The sequence below is a fragment of the Rhinoraja longicauda genome, chromosome 8 (assembly GCF_053455715.1).
Source record: "Rhinoraja longicauda isolate Sanriku21f chromosome 8, sRhiLon1.1, whole genome shotgun sequence".
NCBI classification, from domain to species: domain Eukaryota; kingdom Metazoa; phylum Chordata; class Chondrichthyes; order Rajiformes; family Arhynchobatidae; genus Rhinoraja; species Rhinoraja longicauda.
Window position 1 is genome coordinate 7,938,416 of NC_135960.1, and position 20,249 is coordinate 7,958,664.

Here is a 20,249-nt window from a genome sequence, read left to right on the forward strand (position 1 = left end):
ACCCCCCTAACTCCGCTATCCTTAAGAGCTCTATTTTACTCTTTCTTGAAAGCATCCAGAGAATTGGCCGCCACTGCCTTCTGAGGCAGACAATTCCACAGATTTACAACTCTCTGACTGAAAAAGTTTTTCCTCATCTCCGCTCTAATGACCTAACCCTTATTCTTAAACTGTGGCCCCTGTTCTGACTCCCCCAACATTAGGAACATGTTTCCTGCCTCTAACGTGTCCAACCCCTTAATAATCTTATATGTTTCGATAGGATCCCCTCTCATCCTTCTAAATTCCAGTGTACACAAGCCTAGTCGCTCCAGCCTTTCAACATGGTTGTGGTAGGGCGGTTCAGTTGGGAAGAAACTGTCCCTGAATCTGGAGGTGTGCGTTTTCACACTTCTATACCTTTTGCCCGATGGGAGAGGGGAGAAGAGGGAGTGGAGATTGTGCGACTGGGCACTGTCCTTCTATGTTAACACAGGCATGTGTGAGAGCATCTTCAATCATATCTCAACTCTTTGATCTAACAACTCTTTGATTCTAGCAGTGCCTGCCCTACTTTTTTTCAACATTAACTTCAATCCATTCTCTCTAATTAACCCTGGAACTCATTTATACTGTCGACTCCAATTTTCATCTGCAACAATCTTGCCCACTTCGCCGATACCTTTGGGGCCAGTGCTCGATCTGACGTGCCCCTTTGGCACAAACACGTTCAGTTTCAGTTTCTACGTCCATCGCCAATGACACAACACCTCTGAGGTGCACAGGACTCGTGGCCAATCAACGAGATAGTTGTGGAAAAGTGGATGGGAAAGGTAATTAGTGGAGACAAATATGTAAAGCGAAAAAAGAGAACAGAGTTCCACCTGCAATCACACCGTGCGTGTGGAGCGTGGGAGGAAACCGGAGCACCCCGGAGAAAACCCACGCTGTCTTGGGAAGGACAGGTACAAACCCCATATAGACAGCACCCAGACAAACTCCACACAGACTGATAGACCAAAAACGGGCAGGTGGGACTAGTGTAGCTGGGGCATGTTGGCCGGTGTGGGCAAGTTGGGCCGAGGGGCCCTGGCTTCCACACTGTATCACTCTACGACCCGTAGTCAGGATCGAACCCGGGTCTCTGGCGCTGTAAGGCAGCAACTCCACCATTGAGGTGTAAAGAAAATAACTGCAGATGCTGGTACAAATAGAAGGTATTTATTCACAAAATGCTGGAGTAACTCAGCAGGTCAGGCAGCATCTCAGGAGAGAAGGAATGGGCAGAGAATAAATCTGCTCCAGATGTCAACTTATTTACATCGGCGAAACCAAGCGCAGGCTCGGCGATCGCTTCGCTCAACACCTGCGCTCAGTCCGCATTAACCAATCTGATCTCCCGGTGGCTGAGCACTTCAACTCCCCCTCCCACTCCCAGTCTGACCTTTCTGTCGTGGGGCCTCCCTCCAGTGCCATAGTGAGGCCCACCGGAAATTGGAGGAACAGCACCTCATATTTCGCCTGGGCAGCTTGCAGCCCAGCAGTATGAACATTGACTTCTCCAACTTACATAGTTCCTCTGTCCCTCTCTTCCCCCTCCCCCTTCCCAGATCTCCCACTGTCTCCTGTCTCCACCTATATCCTTCCTTTGTCCCGCCCCCCTGACATCAGTCTGAAGAAGGGTCTCGACCCAAAACGTCGCCCACTCCACCATTGAAGGTCGTTGAAGAAGTGACGGAATATAGGACCAGAGGCCATAGCCTCAGAATAAAAGGATGTACGTTTAGAAGGGAGACGAAGAGGAATTTCTTCAGTCAGAGGGCGGTGAATCTGTGGAATGCATTGCCACAGAAGGCTGTGGAGGCCAAGCGAATGGATATTTTTAAGGCAGATTGACAGATTAGTAGCGGTGTCAGGGATTATGGGGAGAAGTCAGGAGAATGGGGTTGTGAGGGAAAGAGAAAGATAGATCAGCCATGATTGAATGGCGGAGTAGACTTGATGGGCCGAATGAACCTATTTTTACCCATGTTGCTTAATGTACATGAGGACATAAGAAACAGTGTTGCTTGGCTATTCAATATCACAGTCATAGAAACATAGGAAAATAGGTGCAGGAGTAGGTCATTCGGCCTTCGAGCATGCACCGCCATTCAACATGATCATGGCTGATCATCCAAACCAGTACCCCGTTCCTGCTTTCTCCCCATACCCCTTGATTCCGTTATGGGGGGGTCAAGAACCAGGGGCCACAGTTTAAGAATAAGGGCTAGGCCATTTAGAGCGGAGATGAGGAAAAACGTTTTCACTCAGATAAATCTGTGGAATTCTCTGCCTCAGAAGGCAGTGGAGGCCAATTCTCTGAATGCATTCAAGAGAGAGCTAGATAGAGCTCTTAAGGATAGCGGAGTCAGGGGGGTATGGGGAGAAGGCAGGAACGGGGTACTGATTGTGCATGATCAGCCATGATCACATTGAATGGCGGCGCTGGCTCGAAGGGCCGAATGGCCTACTCCTGCACCTATTGTCTATTGTCTATTGTGAGCCCTCAGAGCTAAATCTAACTCTCTCTTGAAAACTCACAATCGTTGCAGTTCTTGACCTCAACGACACCTTTTCGCTCTCTTTCCAAACCCTTCGATCCTCTTATCGATGAAATGTTTCTCAGCCTTTGCCTCAAAATATAGTCAATACCTCTGCCTCTGGGGTAGAGAACCCTTTCCCAGCCGTCCGAAATGATGCAGCGAACGAACATCGTTTTATGAAGAGTAGTGAATTTTAGATTAACTTCAAGGATGTGCCATATCACAAAGGCTTTATGAGCAGGTCTCAGGTGAACTAAGTCATTACAACAGTAATCTAACTGCAGCCATTAAATATTGATTCGGTAATGCAAAACACTTTCTCCATAATTACTTTGAAATTGTATGCACTCTTTTTTTTTTTAAAGTCACCTACAATCCCAATTTATTCAGAGAAGAAGCTTCCATGCCATTTCTTAATTAACAGTAAAGCGATTGATTTTTTCAAAAGCAGAAATAGTAAATGGCATGAGATTTAGTTTTAACCGTATCGTTAAAAACAGTTAATTTTGCTGGATGTGAAATCAGTAGCATTGCCATCAGGAACTGGGGAGACTGAGTGCAAGAGATATGGTAAAACTTTAATAACTGACTGCAAGAGATATGGTGGAACTTTAATAACTCAGCGGGTCAGGCAGCATCTCTGGAGAGAAGGAATGCGTGACGTTTCAGGTCTCCCTACGGACAGCACCTGTAGTCAGGGTCAAACCCGAGTCCTTGCCGTTTCCACACCTACCCTTCCATATCTCTAAGTTTCCTTCTCCCCTGACTCTCAGTCTGAAGAAGGGTCTCGACCCAAAACGTCACCCATTCCTTCTCTCCAGAGATGCTGCCCGTCCCGCTGAGTTACTCCGGCATTTCGTATCAACCTTCGATTTAAACCAACATCTGCAGTTCCTTCCCACACATAAAACTTAAATAATCTGGCCTCCAAACTCTTCAGAAGAATGGTCTGAAGAAGGGTCTCGACCCAAAACATCATTCATTCCTGCTTCTACCCAGAGATGCTGCCCGTCCCGCTGGGTTGCTCCAGCATTTTGTGTCTACCTTCGGTGTAAACCAGCATCTGCTGTTCCTTCCTACACATATTCAAGAAACCTAATCAACCGAAGATAGACACAAAATGGCGGAGTAACTCAGCGGGACAGGTAGCATCTCTGGATTAAAGGAATGGGTGGCGTTTCAGGTCATGACCCTTCTTCAGACTGAGCGTCAGGGGAGAGGAAAACTAGAGATATGGAAGGGGTGGGTGTGAAAATGACAAAGACTCGGTTCAATCCTCGGGTACGGAGTTTGCACGTTCTCCCGCCGACCTGTGTGGGTTTTCTCCAGGAGCCCCGGTTTCCTCCCACACTCCACAGACGTACAGGTTTGTTAATTGGCTTGGTAAAAATTGTCAATTGACCCTAGTGTGTGTAGGATGATGTTAGTGTGCGTGGATCCCTTGTCGGCGCGGATTCGGTGGGACGAAGTGCCTGCTTTCGGGCTGTATCTCTAAACGAAACTACAAAAAAAAACTACGTTCAGAAAAACAAAAACCTGACAGTACAAAACCTGCACGAATGCAGATTGCCAGAGGATACAAATAAATTATTTACTATTCTGCAGCATCTTTCGTAGTTCATAACAATGTACCCCACAGCAAACAAAATATTTTTGCCTCGAGATGGTATTTAATCTTTTCTGACACTCCAGCGTAATGTTGTGCAAAGCTACTTAAAACAAAAGCCACCCTCCAAAAACTGTGAAGTTGGCTGCAAACAGATGCGCAATTGTCAGTGTGGTTATCTCCCCAAAAGATGCTTAAATTAATGACAGTGCTGAAACTCTGCCAATGTGTGACAGCTTCCAAGATCTTCATGCAGCAACAAAAAAACATGAGAGCTATTCATTTCACATATTCGGTGGGGTGGCACGGTGGTAGAGTTGCTGCCTTACAGCGCCCGGGTTCGATCCTGACTACGGGTGCTGTCTGTACGGAGTTTGTACGTTCTCCCCGTGACCTGCGTGGGTGTTTTTTTTCGTTTTTGTTTAGAGATACAGCGCAGAAACAGGCCCTTCGGCCCACCGGGTCTGCGCCGCCCAGCGATCCCCGCACATTAACACTATCCTATACCCACTACGGACAATTTTTACATTTACCAAGCCAATTAACCTACATACCTGTACGTCTTTGGAGTGTGGGAGGAAACCGAAGATCTTGGAGAAAACCCACGCAGGTCACGGTGGTGTGGGGAGAGGGCAGGAACGGGGTACTGATTGTGGATGATCAGCCATGATCACATTGAATGGCGGTGCTGGCTCGAACAGCCGAATTACCTACTCCTACACCTATTGTCTATTTTCTATTGTCTATTGTCTATCTCACGTTCTTTGTTCCTCTCTGTCCACTAATAGTGGCCAAGGGTGATTTATAGTTGTGGCAATGATTGTATTGTGGCAATTATATTGAATGGCGGTGCTGGGTCGAAGGGCCGAATGGCCTATTTCTGCACCTATTTTCTATGTTTCTATGCTTCTATTTCCTTTTAATTCTGAGGCTATGCCCTCTGGTCCTAGACTCTCCCACTAGTGGAATCATCCCCTCCACATCCATTCGATCCAGGCCTTTCACTATTGGGTAAGTTTCAATGAGGTCCCCCCTCATCCTTCTCAAATCCAACGAGCACAGGGTCAGTGGCGTCAAAAGCTCATCCAATGTTAACCCAATCATCCCTGGGATCATTCTCGTAAACCTTCTCTGGCCCCTCCCCAGTGCAAGCACATCCCCTCCTCAGATATGGGGGGCCCAAACCTGCTCACAATACTCCACGTGACAACAACCTGCCGTTGTCAGGCAACTGAACCATGCCGCCACAAACAGAGCGCAGACCTAAACGACTATCTTACCTCATTAGGACTATCCTTGATGTCCTTGAGCGGACTTTGCTGGCTTAACCTTGCACCAAACGTTATTCCCTTATCATGTATCTACAGACTGTAAATGGCGCTCGATTGTAATCACGCATTGCCTTTCTACTGACTGGACAGCAGACCTTTGCGACAGAGACTGTCAACTCCTGTATTGGTCTCTTCAGCTGCTCTAGCCGAGGTGTGGAGCAAGCAGCCGACAACTAGGGTGCATCACCCATGGTCAGCCATGACCGGGGGGGGGGCCTAAGATTGGACAGCATGGAACAAAAGCTGTCCACTGTACCTCGGTACACGGGACAATAAACTAAACCAAACTAATCGAACTCAAGCAAATGGGGTCTTATACCAACAGTGCCTCATAAAGCCTCAGCTGCTGGTCCGTTTCCACAAGGACATTCGTGTTTATCCCGGAGAGTTCAAAGTCACTGACAATGACTATTAATTGCACAATATCTGCATTCTTACAACTAAAGTGTTCTTTTCTCCCAACTTTGTGGTACTGGCTGATATTTCAGTAGTCAGTGTGATCCCTGTGGGGTTTTGAAAGCACCTTCAAAGCAACGTTCTTCCAACCATCTCTGCATTTCCTTCTTTTATAATCCAACGAGTTTACTTCATGGGTTTGCGCTAGTCCTTGCTCCCTCCTCCACCTGGAATTTGGGTCGGCCCCGTGCCTCTACGGGGAATCGAGGGCCGAGCTTCCTGCAGCTCGGTGAGCCAACAAGATGAGAATCGTTCATGTCATTCGAAAGTCCTTTTAATATCTTTCCCTGGGACTGCAACCTCTGCACCAATTCCCTGGATCGCTCCTCCATCACGATCAGCTCTGGGGCGAACAGTCCTCGTGGCAGAACCCCCTCCCTGGAATAGAACCGTCTGGGGAAAGGAGGCAACATTCACCTTGAAGGGTCGTCCTTGTGCCGATTATGTTTTCTGCTTCCCGGCTTCGGACCATTTATAGCATTTCGGTGCAGCCTGGAAGTAGAACTTTGACGTGGCTACTGCCTCCAAAATGATTGCAACTCTCAGGGTGCAGTGCGAAGGCTTTATGCTTTAGTCCCAAGGTATGCCTGGGCCATGCACACCGTCAAAATATGTTTTGTTTCGTTTAGTTTAGTTTAGAGATACAGCGCGGAAACAGGCCCTTCGGCCCACCGGGTCCGCGCCGACCAGCGATCCCCGCACATTAACACTATCCTATACCCACCAGGGACAAATTTTACATTTACCTAAGCCAATTAACCTACAGATCTGTACGTCTTTGGAGTGTGGGAGGAAACCGAAGATGTCGGAGAGAAAACCCACGCAGGTCACGGGGAGAACGTACAAACTCCGGACAGACAGCGTCCGTAGTCGGGATGGAACCCGGGTCTCCGGCGCTGCGTTCGCTGTAAGGCAGCAACTCTACCGCTGCGCCACCGTGCTGCACATATGCTGCCACCAGTTTCTCCAGCATTTTGCGTCTATCTTCGGCATGAACCAGCATTTCCATCCTACACGTTTCCACTGCTCCACTGCGAAATCCCCTCAAGTTACGCCGACCTTGAGGCTGTCCTCCTCTCCCCGGTGATAGTTCTGCAACTTTCTCCCTTGCAGCTCCCCCTCTGCGCGTCTTTGGAGTGTGGGAGGAAACCGGAGCACCCGGAGAAAACCCACGCAGGTCACGGGGAGAACGTACAAACTCCGTGCAGGCAGCGCCCCTAGCCAGGATCGAACCGGGATCTCCGGCGCTGTAAGGCAGGCAGAAGCTCCACCGCTGCGCCACCGTGCCGCTCCGAAAATGCAAAGAGTCGGCATGCAAACTGCAGCTATTTTTTTCGCCGCAGGTGATGGTGATCGGATATTGAAGGAACACTCTCAATCCAATTTTAAAGCTCTTCAAATCTCAGATGCAGTCATTGACATTTCGAAAACAGCAGCTTCCACTCAGAGAGCATCTTGAACAGAACACAAATGCCCTGAAGTACTTCACAGGAGTGATGTCAAGCACCAATTTGATGCTGATATAATTGTAGATGACAGAAGTCATTGGTTGCAGAAGTCATTTTTATGACACTTCTTAAAGGAAGAGGTTTGAGAGAGGGAGGGAGAGTGTTCCTGATCCAAACTATAAATACACAGAGGAAACTTTAAGAGAAAACACTCAAGTTTGTCTCTTGTTTTCATTTTCCTTTTGTTTTTTCATATGTTCCTAAATTCTTTTAGGAACACGTGCAGCATAGGTTTACTAGGTTAATTCCCGGAATGGTGGGACTATCATATGTTGAAAGACTGGAGCGACTAGGCTTGTATACACTGGAATTTAGAAGGATGAGAGGAGATCTTATCGAAACGTATAAGGTTATTAAGGGGTTGGACACGTTAGAGGCAGGAAACATGTTCCCAATGTTGGGGGAGTCCAGAACAAGGGGCCACAGTTTAAGAATAAGGGGTAGGCCATTTAGAACTGAGATGGCCCTTGTGGCTAAAGGGATCAGGGGGTATGGAGAGAAGGCAGGTACAGGTTACTGAGCTGGATGATCAGCCATGATCATATTGAATGGTGGTGCAGGCTCGGAGGGCCGAATGGCCTACTCCTGCACCTATTTTCTATGTTTCTATGTTTCTCTTAGGGAAAACGTTTTCAGTCAGAGAGTTGTGAATCTGTGGAATTCTCTGCCTCAGAAGGCAGTGGAGGCCATTTCTCTGAATGCATTCAAGAGAGAGCTAGATAGAGCTCGTAAGGATAGCGGAGTCAGGGGGTATGGGGAGAAGGCAGGAACGGGGTACTGATTGAGAATGATCAGCCATGATCACATTGAATGGCGGTGCTGGCTCGAAGGGCCGAATGGCCTCCTCCTGCACCTATTGTCTATTGTCTATTGTCTATTGTCTATTGTCTATTGTCTATTGTCTATTGTCTATTGTCTATTGTCTATTGTCTATTGTCTATTGTCATGGAGCACAATTAGGCCATTAGGCCATCTACTCCGCCATTCAATCATGGCTGACACGACTCTCCCTCTCAACCCCATTCTCCTCTCTTCTTCCCATTATACCCGACATCCTTATTAATTAAGAACCTGTCCATCTCCGCCTTAGAAGGCAGTGGAGGCCAATTCTCTGAATCTTCGGTTTCCTCCCACACTCCAAAGACGTACAGGTATGTAGGTTAATTGGCTGGGTAAATGTAAAAATTGTCCCTAGTGGGTGTAGGATAGTGTTAATGTACGGGGATCGCTGGGCGGCACGGACTTGGTGGGCCGAGAAGGCCTGTTTCCGGCTGTATATATATGATATGATATGATGATGATAGAAATATCCAAAGACTTGGTCTCCACAGCCGCCTGTGGCAATGAATTCCACAGACTCGCCACCCTCTGACTGAAGATATTCCTCCTCAGCAGCTTTCTAAAGGTACGTCTTTTTATTCTGAGCTCCTACTCTCCCACTAGTGGGAACGCCCTCTCCACATTCCCTCTACCCAGTCATTTCACTATTCAGTAAGTTTACTCTTACAAATTTGTTTTATGTTTGTTATTGCAAATATTGTTTACTTATTTATTTTTGTAAATTGTCTCAAGTGTGAAGCATGGTGTTGATGAATGGCTGGAAAAAAAATGTTCCCGATGTTTGGGGGAGTCCGGAACCAGGGCTCACTGTTTAAGAATAAGGGGTTAGGCCATTTAGAACGGGGATGAGGACAAACTTTTTCACCCAGAGAGTTGTGAATCTGTGGAATTCTCTGCCACCGGAGGCAGTGGAGGCCAATTCACTGGATATTTTCAAGAGAGAGTTAGATTTAGCTCTTAGCGCTAACGGAATCAAGGAATATGGGGAAAAATCAGGAACGGGGTACTGATTTTGGATGATCAGCCGTGATCTTGTCGTATGGCAGTGCTGGCTCGAAGGGCCGAATGGCCTACTCCTGCACCTATTTTCTATGTTTCTATGTCCATGTTTCTATGTTGTGTGTGGGGGTGAGCGCTGGTCGGCGCGGACTCGGTGGGCCGAAGGGCCTGTTTCCACGTTGTATCTCGGAAGTCTAAAGTCCAAATGTCCACGTTGCACGCGTAAGGAAAGATTCACAGCATGAGAAACTTTGAGATGAATTGCCCCGTTGCCCCTGGTGAACGCGTTGTTTGCTGGTATTGATTTTGCCCTTGATGTGACCGGACTGCCCCTTAACTGAGCGTAAATATTTGCCACACAATGGGGCTGTTGGTGACAATTGGCCAAACACCACCAGTGGTTGCCTGAAGAAAAGCAAGACTATTGAATAAGCGTTGAAGTTAAATAATAAGGAAGGTGCTTGAAGTTAAATAATAGGGAAAGAAAATGACACGTGGTATTTGAAAAGAATTGGGGAGTTTTTTTTGTGTTCGATAGTTCCGTGTGGCTCGGATTGTGATAACTGTCAATTGGGAAATATAATTTGATAGCTTAGCTGCAGGGAGCAAGGCACAACTCACGATAAAGGAGCTATTGTACGTTTCTATCTGTGAACTCAAAGAGGCCGATGTCCCTTTGATTCTTCTGTTTCTTTATTTTTGCTTATCCTTTGGCCCGTCGACTGAGCCCAAAGAACAGTGCCTGCCAGAAAGTTGGAGCTGAATTATTTTATTGTAACTGAACCACGTGAGCGCATCGATTAGCTGGAGTGCAGCGGGGAAGCCGGAGTGCAATTAGATGTCCAAAGTGTTCCTGGTGAATCCGTGGGAAGGAACAGCAGATGCTCAGTTTAAACCAAAGTTTAGACACAAAAAGCTGGAGCAACTCAGCGGGACGGGCAGCATCTCTGGAGAAAAGAAATGGGTGGCGTTTTGGGTCGAGACCCTTCTTCAGACCCTTCGGTAAAATTGTATATTGGCCCGAGTGTGTGGGATAGTGCTAGTGTACGGAATGATCGCTGGTCAGCTCGGATTCGGTCTGATCTGAACTCGGATTGAAGAAGGGGTCTCGTCCCGAAACGTCACCCATTCCTTCTCTCCAGAGATGCTGCCTGACCCGCTGAGTTACTCCAGCTTTTTGTGTCTATCTTCGCTTAAGTTGCTCTGAAGGAAAGCAGGCACCATAGATTCAAGGAGTCATAGAGTCATACAGCGTGGGAACAGGATCTGGAACATTCGCTGGAATTTAGAAGATTGAGGGGGGATCTTATAGAAACTTACAAAATTCTTAAGGGGTTGGACAGGCTAGATGCAGGAAGATTGTTCCTGATGTTGGGGAAGTCCAGAACAAGGGGTCACAGTTTAAGGATAAGGGGGAAGTCTTTTAGGACCGAGATGAGAACGTTTTTTTTCACACAGAGAGTGGTGAATCTGTGGAATTCTCTGCCACAGAAGGTAGTTGAGGCCAGTTCATTGGCTATATTTAAGAGGGAGTTAGATGTGGCTCTTGTGGCTAAAGGGATCAGGGGGTATGGAGAGAAGGCAGGTACGGGATACTGAGTTGGATGATCAGCCATGATCATATTGAATGGCGGTGCAGGCTCGAAGGGACGGGGTAGGATAAGGGGGGTTGAGGGGGATAGAGTGGGGTTTAGATGGGGAAGGGGGAGGGGATGGGAGGGAGGGGAAGGGGAGGGGGAGGAGGGAGGATTAGGGGGGTTGAGGGGGATGGAGTGGGGAAGGGAGGGGAAGGGGGGAGGGGGGAGGGGGGAGGGGGGAGGGGGGAGGGGGAGGGGGAGGGGGAGGGAAGGGGAGGAGGGAGGATTAGGGGGGTTGAGGGGGATGGAGTGGGGGAGGGAGGGGAAGGGGGGAGGGGGAGGGGGGAGGGGAGGGGAGGGGGAGGAGGGGCAGAGGGGAGGGGGAGGGGGAGGAGTGGGTTCTCCAGCAATGCAGGAGAGGTTTGGGCCCAACAGGTCCACTTGGTCTAGTATATATATATAAAATGGCAATAACCCAACAGAACCCTATAGATGTAGACACAAAGAACTGCAGATGCTGGATTCTTACGAAGAACACAGTATCTTCAGGGCACACTGTCTGAGGAACGATGTACTGGCTCTGGAGAGGTTCTAGAGGAGGTTTACGAGAATGATCCCAGGGATGAGTAGGTTAACGAATGATGAGCATTTGACGGCACTGGGCCTGTACTCACTAGAGTTTAGAAGGATGAGGGCGGACCTCATTGAAACTCACCAAATAGTGAAAGGCTTGGATAGAGTGCATGTGGAGATGATGTTTCCACCAGTGGGAGAGTCTAGGACCAGAGGTCATAGCCTCAGGGTTAAAGGATGTTCCCTTGGGAAGATGAGGAGGTATTTCTTTAGTCAGAGGATGGTGAATCTGAGGAATTCTTTGCCACAGAAGGCTATGGATGTCACCAATGGATACTTTTAAGGTCGAGATTGAAAGACTCTTGATTAGTATGGGTGTCAGAGGTTATGGGGAGAAGGCAGGGGAATGGGGTTGGGAGGGAGAGATAGATCAGCCATGATTGAATGGTGGAGTAGACTTGATGGGCCGAATAGCCTAATTGTGCTCCAATGACCTTATGACCTTATCTTATAGAGGTGCATTAAATCATAGAGAGGAATAGATTGGGTAGATGCACAAAGTCTCTTGCCCAGGGTACGGGAATCGAGAAATATAGAACATAGGTTTAAGGTGAAGGGGGAAAAATGTAATAGGAATATGAGGGGTAACTTTTTCACACAAAGGGTGTATGGGACGTGCTGCCGGAGGAGGTAGACGAGGCAGGGACAATTGCAACATTTAAGGAACAATCAGATAGGTCCATGGATCGGACAGGTTTGAGGGATATGGGCCATCCCAGGCAGGTGGGACTAGTGTAGATGGGACATGTTGGTTGTTGTGGGCAAATTGGGCCGAAGGTCCTGCCTCCACACTGCAAGATTCTATAACTCTATGAAAACGTGCTGGAGTAATTCAACGGGTCAGGCAACATTTCTGGAGAGAATAGACAGGCAATGTTTCAGGACGGGACCCTTCTTCTGACTCCTTCAGAAATCCTGGAAAGTTTCCAGTCAGGTTTCAGGGCCCACCACAGCACAGAGTCTGCCTTGTTGAAGGTACACAACGACCTGCTTCTCGCCATCGACACCAGCGACTGTGCAATCTTGCTCCTTCTCGACCTCAGCGCAGCGTTCGATACAGTGGACCACACCATCCTTATTGACCGTCTCCGGTACGGGGTTGGCGTTGATGGCACTGCCCTGAGCTGGTTCGTTTCCTACCTCAAAAATAGGAGTTTCTCCATCAACATAGGTAATTTTTCCTCTTCCCCAGCTAGCCTCTCCTGCGGGGTTCCACAAGGCTCCACCCTAGGCCCCATTCTCTTCTCTCTGTACATGCTCCCCCTCGGCCAAATCATTCAAAGGCACGGAATTTCTTTCCACTGCCATGCGGATGACACACAGCTTTATCTCCCCCTGAAACCCAACAACCGGTCAAATTTAATCAGCCTCATGCACTGCCTTGAGGTCATAAAATGTTGGATGGCACAGAACTTCCTTCAACTAAACGAGAGCAAGTCTGAGGTCATCCTATTCCCCCCCCCCCCCCCCCCCCCCCCCTCCCCCGACTCCATCAAAACGATAACAGGCAGCCTTGGAAACCTATCCTCCCTAGTCAAACCGCATGTCAAAAACCTTGGTGTGATATTTGACTCTGCATTAAAGTTTGACAAGCAAGTCAACGCTGTGGTAAAAGCCAGCTTCTTCCAGCTTCGTACCATAGCTAAAATCAAACCACTCCTCCAATTTGACGACATTGAAAAAATCATCCACGCATTCATTTCCTCCCGCCTAGACTACTGCAACTCCCTATACACTGGGATCAGCCAATCATCCCCGTCCCGCCTGCTATTGGTCCAAAACGCCGCAGCGAGACTCCTGACGGGTACCCGTAAAAGGGACCACATCACCCCGATTCTGGCCTCTCTCCACTGGCTCCCAGTACAGTACAGAATCAACTTCAAGCTCCTCCTATTCACATACAAAGCCATAAACAGGCTTGCCCCCCCTTATATCAAAAATCTTCTAACCCACCACTCTATCTCCAGGTCCCTCAGGTCGGCCGACTTGGGGCTACTGACGATCCCGCGGTCTAGGCTTAAGCTCAGGGGTGACCGCGCTTTTGCGGTTGCAGCTCCGAGACTGTGGAACAGCATCCCTCTCCCCATTAGAACTGCCCCCTCCATCCACTCCTTTAAGTCCAAGCTCAAAACCTATTTCTACTTCCTAGCGTTTGAGGCCCTCTGAGGGGGCGCTGTGAACTGTTTATGTATGTGCTGTTATGTTTGTGTGCCATTGTACGTTCGTTCTTAGTACCTGAACTGATGTACAGCTCAACATGGGTTGCGTTGAAATGTGCTGTACAAATAAAATTGACTTGACTTGACTTGACTATATAGACGATAGATGATCACTGATATGAAGATAATACTGCACGATGCAAGCAAGAATCTTCGACACCTTTCACCTTGCTTCTTGTTGGCAATGACCTTTGCCAGTGTCTTGCAATATTATCTTGACATTTGTGACTATCTAATTGCACACATGTCGAAGAGAATCTCACAGAAGCCTGCGGGTTTCTGAATGTGATTGACAAAAGAAAACTGTGGAGAAATGATACCATCTTAAGGCAGATCTTAAATTAGAAACAGGAGCGTGGAGCAGAGTACAGTTCATGTGTCAGCAAGCATTCCTTCCACACTGAGGGAGATCAAACTTTAGAGATACAGTGTGGAAACAGGCCCTTCGGCCCACTGAATCCGCGCCGACCAGCGATCTCCGCACACTAACACTATCCTACACACACTAGGGACAATTCACAATTTTCCAAAAGCCAATTAACTTACAAACCTGCACGTCTTCGAAGTGTGGGTGGAAGCCAGAGTTCTCGGGAAAAACCCACACCCCAGATTCACGGGGAGAACGTACAAACTCCGTACAGACAGCACCCGCATTCAGGATCGAACCCGGGTCTCTGGCGCTGTGAGGCAGCAACTCTACCGCTGCGCCACCATGCCGCCCGCAGCTTGTTTTGTTGAGACGAGAATATATTTTTGGGAGATCGGTAAACTGGAAGGGGAAGCCGGTAAGCTTCGTTAACTTGGAAAGTTGAAAGCAGATCGGTTGACGAGCTGAGATAGTTACATAGAACAGCAACAGGCCATTCGGCCCGTCTGGTCCATTCGATTGCGACTCTTCCCATTACGCTTCACCTAGGTTTATTTGCATGTCCTTTGCGGAAAGACTGTGAAGCTTTTGTTCCTCCAAACGTGTGAGGTTATCCACTTTGGTGGTAAGAATAGGAAGGCAGAGTATTATCTGAATGGTGTCAAGTTAGGAACAGAGGACGTACAACGAGATCTGGGTGTCCTAGAGCATCAGTCACTGAAACGAAGCATGCAGGTACAGCAGGCAGTGAAGAAAGCTAATGGCATGTTGGCCTTCATGACAAGAGGAGTTGAGTATAGAAGCAAAGAGGTCCTTCTGCAGTTGTACAGGGCCCTAGTGAGACCACACCCAGAGTACCGTGTGCAGTTTTGGTCTCCAAATTTGAGGAAGGATATTCTTGCTATTGAGGGCGTGTAGTGTAGGTTTACTAGGTTAATTCCTGGAATGGCGGGACTGTCATATGTTGAAAGACTGGAGCGACTAGGCTTGTATACACTGGAATTTAGAAGGATGAGAGGAGATCTTATCGAAACGTATAAGATTATTAAGGGGTTGGACACGTTAGAGGCAAGAAACATGTTCCCAATGTTGGGGGAGTCCAGAACAAGGGGCCACAGTTTAAGAATAAGGGGTAGGCCATTTAGAACTGAGATGAGGAAAAACTTTTTCAGTCAGAGAGTTGTGAATCTGTGGAATTCTCTGCCTCAGAAGGCAGTGGAGGCCAATTCTCTGAATGCATTCAAGAGAGAGCTGGATAGAGCTCTTAAGGATAGTGGAGTCAGGGGGTATGGGGAGAAGGCAGGAACGGGGTACTGATTGAGAATGATCAGCCATGGTCACATTGAATGGCGGTGCCGGCTCGAAGGGCCGAAGGGCCTCCTCCTGCACCTATTGTCTATTGTCTATTGTCCTTTGCGGAAAGACTGTGAAGCTTTCGTTCCTCCAAACCTGTTCTTCACATTTGTTTTCTTTTCTGTTCAATGAGGTTTTTCCTCTCAAAAAAATGTTTGTATATGAAAAAACACGACAAAGCCCTTAATCCATGATCCACTTCAGTGATTCCCTCACAAGTTGATAATACTTTTATTTTTTGATATACCTAACCAGAGAGACACAGCTGACAAAACAATGGTTTTAAAATCATTGATCCGGTGGGACTTAGGAATAGCAAGAAAGATGTACACAAGTAAAGTTAAGCTACGCTAAAACACATTTCAATGATGTGTCCATTATATGATTATTTTTTTTCTGTCTATCGACTGCAAAATGTATGGAAACTTACCCGCAATCAATCGATTTTAGGATGAAGTGACCTTCGCCTATCGTTAATAAATCGTGGACGGGAGTACTCAATAGCGTGGGGGAGTCTCAAGAAGGGTCCCGACCCGAAACATCACCGAGCCATGTTCTCCAGGGATGCTGCTGCCTGGCCCACTGAGTTACTCCAGCATTTTGTGTCTAATAATGAATCAATAGCCATTTGCACAAATATACTTTGATCTATTGGGTGCAAACATTGTGGGCCGAAGGGCCTGTTCCTATGCTGAAACATTCCTATGTTCTACGCCTGGTTTGTCGGTGAGGGAGATGCAGGAGTTTCCTATTAGTAGCTTGATATTGGTATTGATATTGGTTTATTATTGTCACGTGTGCCAAATGGACATTGTGGGCCGAAGGGCTTGTTCCTGTGCTGCACTGTTCTTTTAGTTTGGAGATACAGCGCGGAAACAGGCCCTTCAGCCCACCGAGACCGCGCCGACCGGCGATCCCCGCACACTGACGCTATCCTACGCACAGGGACAATTTAAAGGTTTTACCGAGGCCAATTAACCTACAAGCCTGCACGTCTTTGGAGTGTGGGAGGAAACCAAAGCACCTGGAGAAGACCCGCGCAGGTCACGGGGAGAACGTACAAACTTCGTACAGACAAGCGCCCGTAGTCGGGATCTAAACCGGGTCTCTGGCATTGGACGGCTGCAACTCTACCGCTGCACCATGTTCTGTGTTCTATCACCAAGGGACATGTATCTGAGCATAGAAACATGGAAAATAGGTGCAGGAGTAGGCCATTCGGCCCCTACGAGCCAGCACCGCCATTCAATACGATCATGGGTGATCATCCAAAATCGGCTTTTTCCCTATATCCCTTGATTCCCTTACCCCTAAGAACTAAATCTAACGCTCTCTTGGAAAGCAACTGTGCTTAAGTTTGGGTTTGGCGAAGCTGTTTTGAAAGACGGTTGAATAATCATTGCAACCTCTTTTGCTCGACCATCTGGGCGAGAAAACATTCGACCAACAATTTTAGCAAGGAGACATTGATCGTCGTGCTTGGGAGAGCAGTAAAAACCTGACGAGAGCTTTATGAGGATGCATTTTGTGTGCAAGGTTTGATTTAACATTTAACTCACCATTTTGCAGTAACAGCACAGCCAAGTACTCATCGTGATAGGTGTCAATATAGAGGAGGACAGTGGGAGCCTGGATTGTTCGGAAACTGAAAGCGGTGTTCTCCGTCGATATGGTTTTGTCCATGTAGATAGCAGATAAGTGTGCACTTAAGTTCCTGGCCATCCCATAAAACTCCTGAAAGTTGTATATCAGGGATGTCCCAACCTCAAAGAAGGCAGAAACCTCTGTAAAGAAAGAGATCAGTGTCCGTATTACTGCAGCGCAGGTTCTTGGAGCAGAATTAGGCCGTTCGGCCCATCAACTCTAATCTACTCCGCCATTCAATCATGGCTCATCCATCTTTCCCTCTCAACCCCGCTCTCCTGCCTTCACCCCGTAAACCCAGACACACATTTAATAATCAAGAATCTGATAATCTCTGCCTTTAAAAAAATATCCATGGATTTTGCCTCCGCAGCCTCATGCAATGTTATCTTGGTATCAGTCGAAGGTATTTATTCACAAAATGCTGGAGTAACTCAGCAGGTCAGGCAGCATCTCAGAAGAGAAGGAATTGGCGACGTTTCGGGTCGAGACCCTTTTTCAGACTGATGTCAGGGGGGCGGGACAAAGGAAGGATATAGGTGGAGAAAATTGGAGGAACAGCACCTCATATTTCGCCTGGGCAGCTTGCAGCCCAGCGGTATGAACATTGACTTCTCCAACATTAGACAGGGTGTATGGAACAAGCTGCCAGAGGAGGTAGTTGAGGCTGGGACTATTCCATCGTTTAAGAAACAATTAGACAGGTACATGGATAGAACAGGTTTGGAGGGATATGGACCAAACGCAGGCAAATGGGACCACTGTAGCTGGGACATGTCGGCCGGTGTGGGCCAATTGGGCCGAAGGGCCTGTTTCCACACTGTATCACTCTCTGACTCTATGACTAACTGGGACTAGCTTAGATAGGGCATATCAGTCGGCAGGGATGATTTGGGCCGAAGGGCCTATTTCCAGGCTGGAAATATAAAATAAAAACAGAAAAAAATGGAAATAGTCAGCAGGTCAGTACACATCTGCAATAAACATTTAACGTTTCAGGTTGAAGATTTATCTTGAATAGCCTCTCCTTCCTTCTGCTCTACCAATCTATCACATTAAGATGGCAAACTGGTGCAGCTGCAGCCTCACATCGCCTCCAAATTCAATCCTGACCGCGGGTGCTGTCTGTGTGGAGTTTGCCCGTTCTCCCTGTGACCACGTGGCTTTCCTCCGGGAGCTCCGGTTTCCTCCCACATTCCGAGAGGCTTGCGGGTTTGTAAGTTAACAGGCCTCTGTAAATCACAACTAGTGTTTGTGAAAGTGGGATAGCATAAAATTAGCCAGAGTAACTCAGCGGGACAGGCAGCATCTCTGGACAATAGACAATAGATGCAGGAGGAGGCCATTCGGCCCTTCGAGCCAGCACCGCCATTCAATGTGATCATGGCTGATCATTCTCAATCAGTACCCCGTTCCTGCCTTCTCCCCATACCCCCTGACTCCGCTATCCTTAAGAGCTCTATCTAGCTCTCTCTTGAATGCATTCAGAGAATTGGCCTCCACTGCCTTCTGAGGCAGAGAATTCCACAGATTCACAACTCTCTGACTGAAAAAGTTTTTCCTCATCTCAGTTCTAAATGGCCTACCCCTTATTCTTAAACTGTGGCCCCTTGTTCTGGACTCCCCCAATATTGGGAACATGTTTCCTGCCTCTAACGTGTCCAACCCCTTAATAATCTTATACGTTTCGATAAGATCTCCTCTCATCCTTCTAAATTCCAGTGTATCCAAGCCTAGTCGCTCCAGTCTTTCAACATATGATAGTCCCGCCATTCAGGGAATTAACCTAGTAAACCTACGCTGCACGCCCTCAATAGCAAGAATGGAGGGAAGGAATGACTGACGTTTCGGGTCGAGACCCTTCTTAGTGTCAGCGTGGACTCGGTGGGCTGAAGGGCCTGTTTCCAAGCTGGATTTTACAATCATTTAGACTTGTGACTTTACTTTAGACTGGAGATACAATGCGGAAACAGGACCTTCGGCCCACCAAGTCCGTGCCGACCAAAGGTACTAGAGGAGCAAGATAGACCACTCGAACCTAAAAACGGTAGTATGTCATGGCGCCATTTTAGTAGGCAGAAACTTGCAGAAACATTTTAAAAGAAAAATAACAAAAATCTGTGAATTGATGGATGAGATATATTCTGCATTTTTATGGTATCATCACACGTACTGTTCCCCCAAAACACTGATTGCACTGCGAGAGGCAGAGCGAACGGTGGGTTTTGCTTACTAAAATGGCGGATGTTAGGCTCCTTTGCATACTACTCTTCAGTATAGGCGATTTCAACGGAGTGGTCCATCTTGTTCCTCTAGTATCTTTGGCGCCGACCACACTAACACTATCTGACACACACTAGGGCCAATTTACAATTTATTCACCAAGCCAATTAGCCTGCGGACCTGTATGTCTTTGGAACGTGGGAGGAAACCAGATCTTCCGGCGAAAAACCCGCGCTGGTCACGGGGAGAACGTACAAACTCCGTACAGACAAGCACCCTTAGTCAGGAGTGAACACGGGTCTCTGGCGCTATAAAGCAGCAAATCTACCGCAGCGCCACCCTTGGTCTTTTGCAAGACGTGCTGGAAGTAGATACCATTGCTTCTAACAGCGACAGAGAATGGGTAATAGTGATGCCATCCTGTTATATTGTTGTAGGGTCGGACGAATAGAAATGAGACCTAGGTATGGCGTGATGTGATTTTCGCTAATGTTATTTCCAAGTATGCTTTCCTGACAGCTGAAGGAGAAAATGTTATTGGTGTGTGTAACAAGAGACTTTTGTTTTCCCTTGTGTTAGATAGCGGGGAAGAATAAATCACTGGCGGTTCAGTTGTCACCTTCCCCTGGCAAACAATGATCTATTCTGCATTTTCCCTGAGCTTCGTCCCCTTTGGATCTCTCGTTTTCACACCTTATCCTGCCATATCTCTGTGTCTCCCTCTCCCCTGACTCTCGGCCTGAAGAGGGGTCTCGCATTCCTTCTCTCCAGAGATGCTGCATTGTCCCGCTGGTTCACTCCATCATTTTTGTGTCTATCTTCAGTCTGTCCCATGTTGGTGTCGGCGTCAGCTCACTGCTGCATTATTCTGCAAGGTTGGCCAGGTTCAAATCGGCCTCCAGAGACGTTGAGCACAAAATCCAGGCGCA

General features: G+C 47.7%; 1 protein-coding gene across 1 annotated transcript in view; it reads right to left on the reverse strand.

Moving 5' to 3' along the window:
- LOC144595736 (contactin-associated protein-like 5) overlaps nucleotides 1-20,249 on the reverse strand; it is a 970,382-nt gene that overhangs the window by 100,898 nt on the left and 849,235 nt on the right. The window contains 1 exon segment of the mRNA XM_078403311.1: nucleotides 17,013-17,237. Coding sequence (XP_078259437.1) covers nucleotides 17,013-17,237 — 225 coding nt within the window.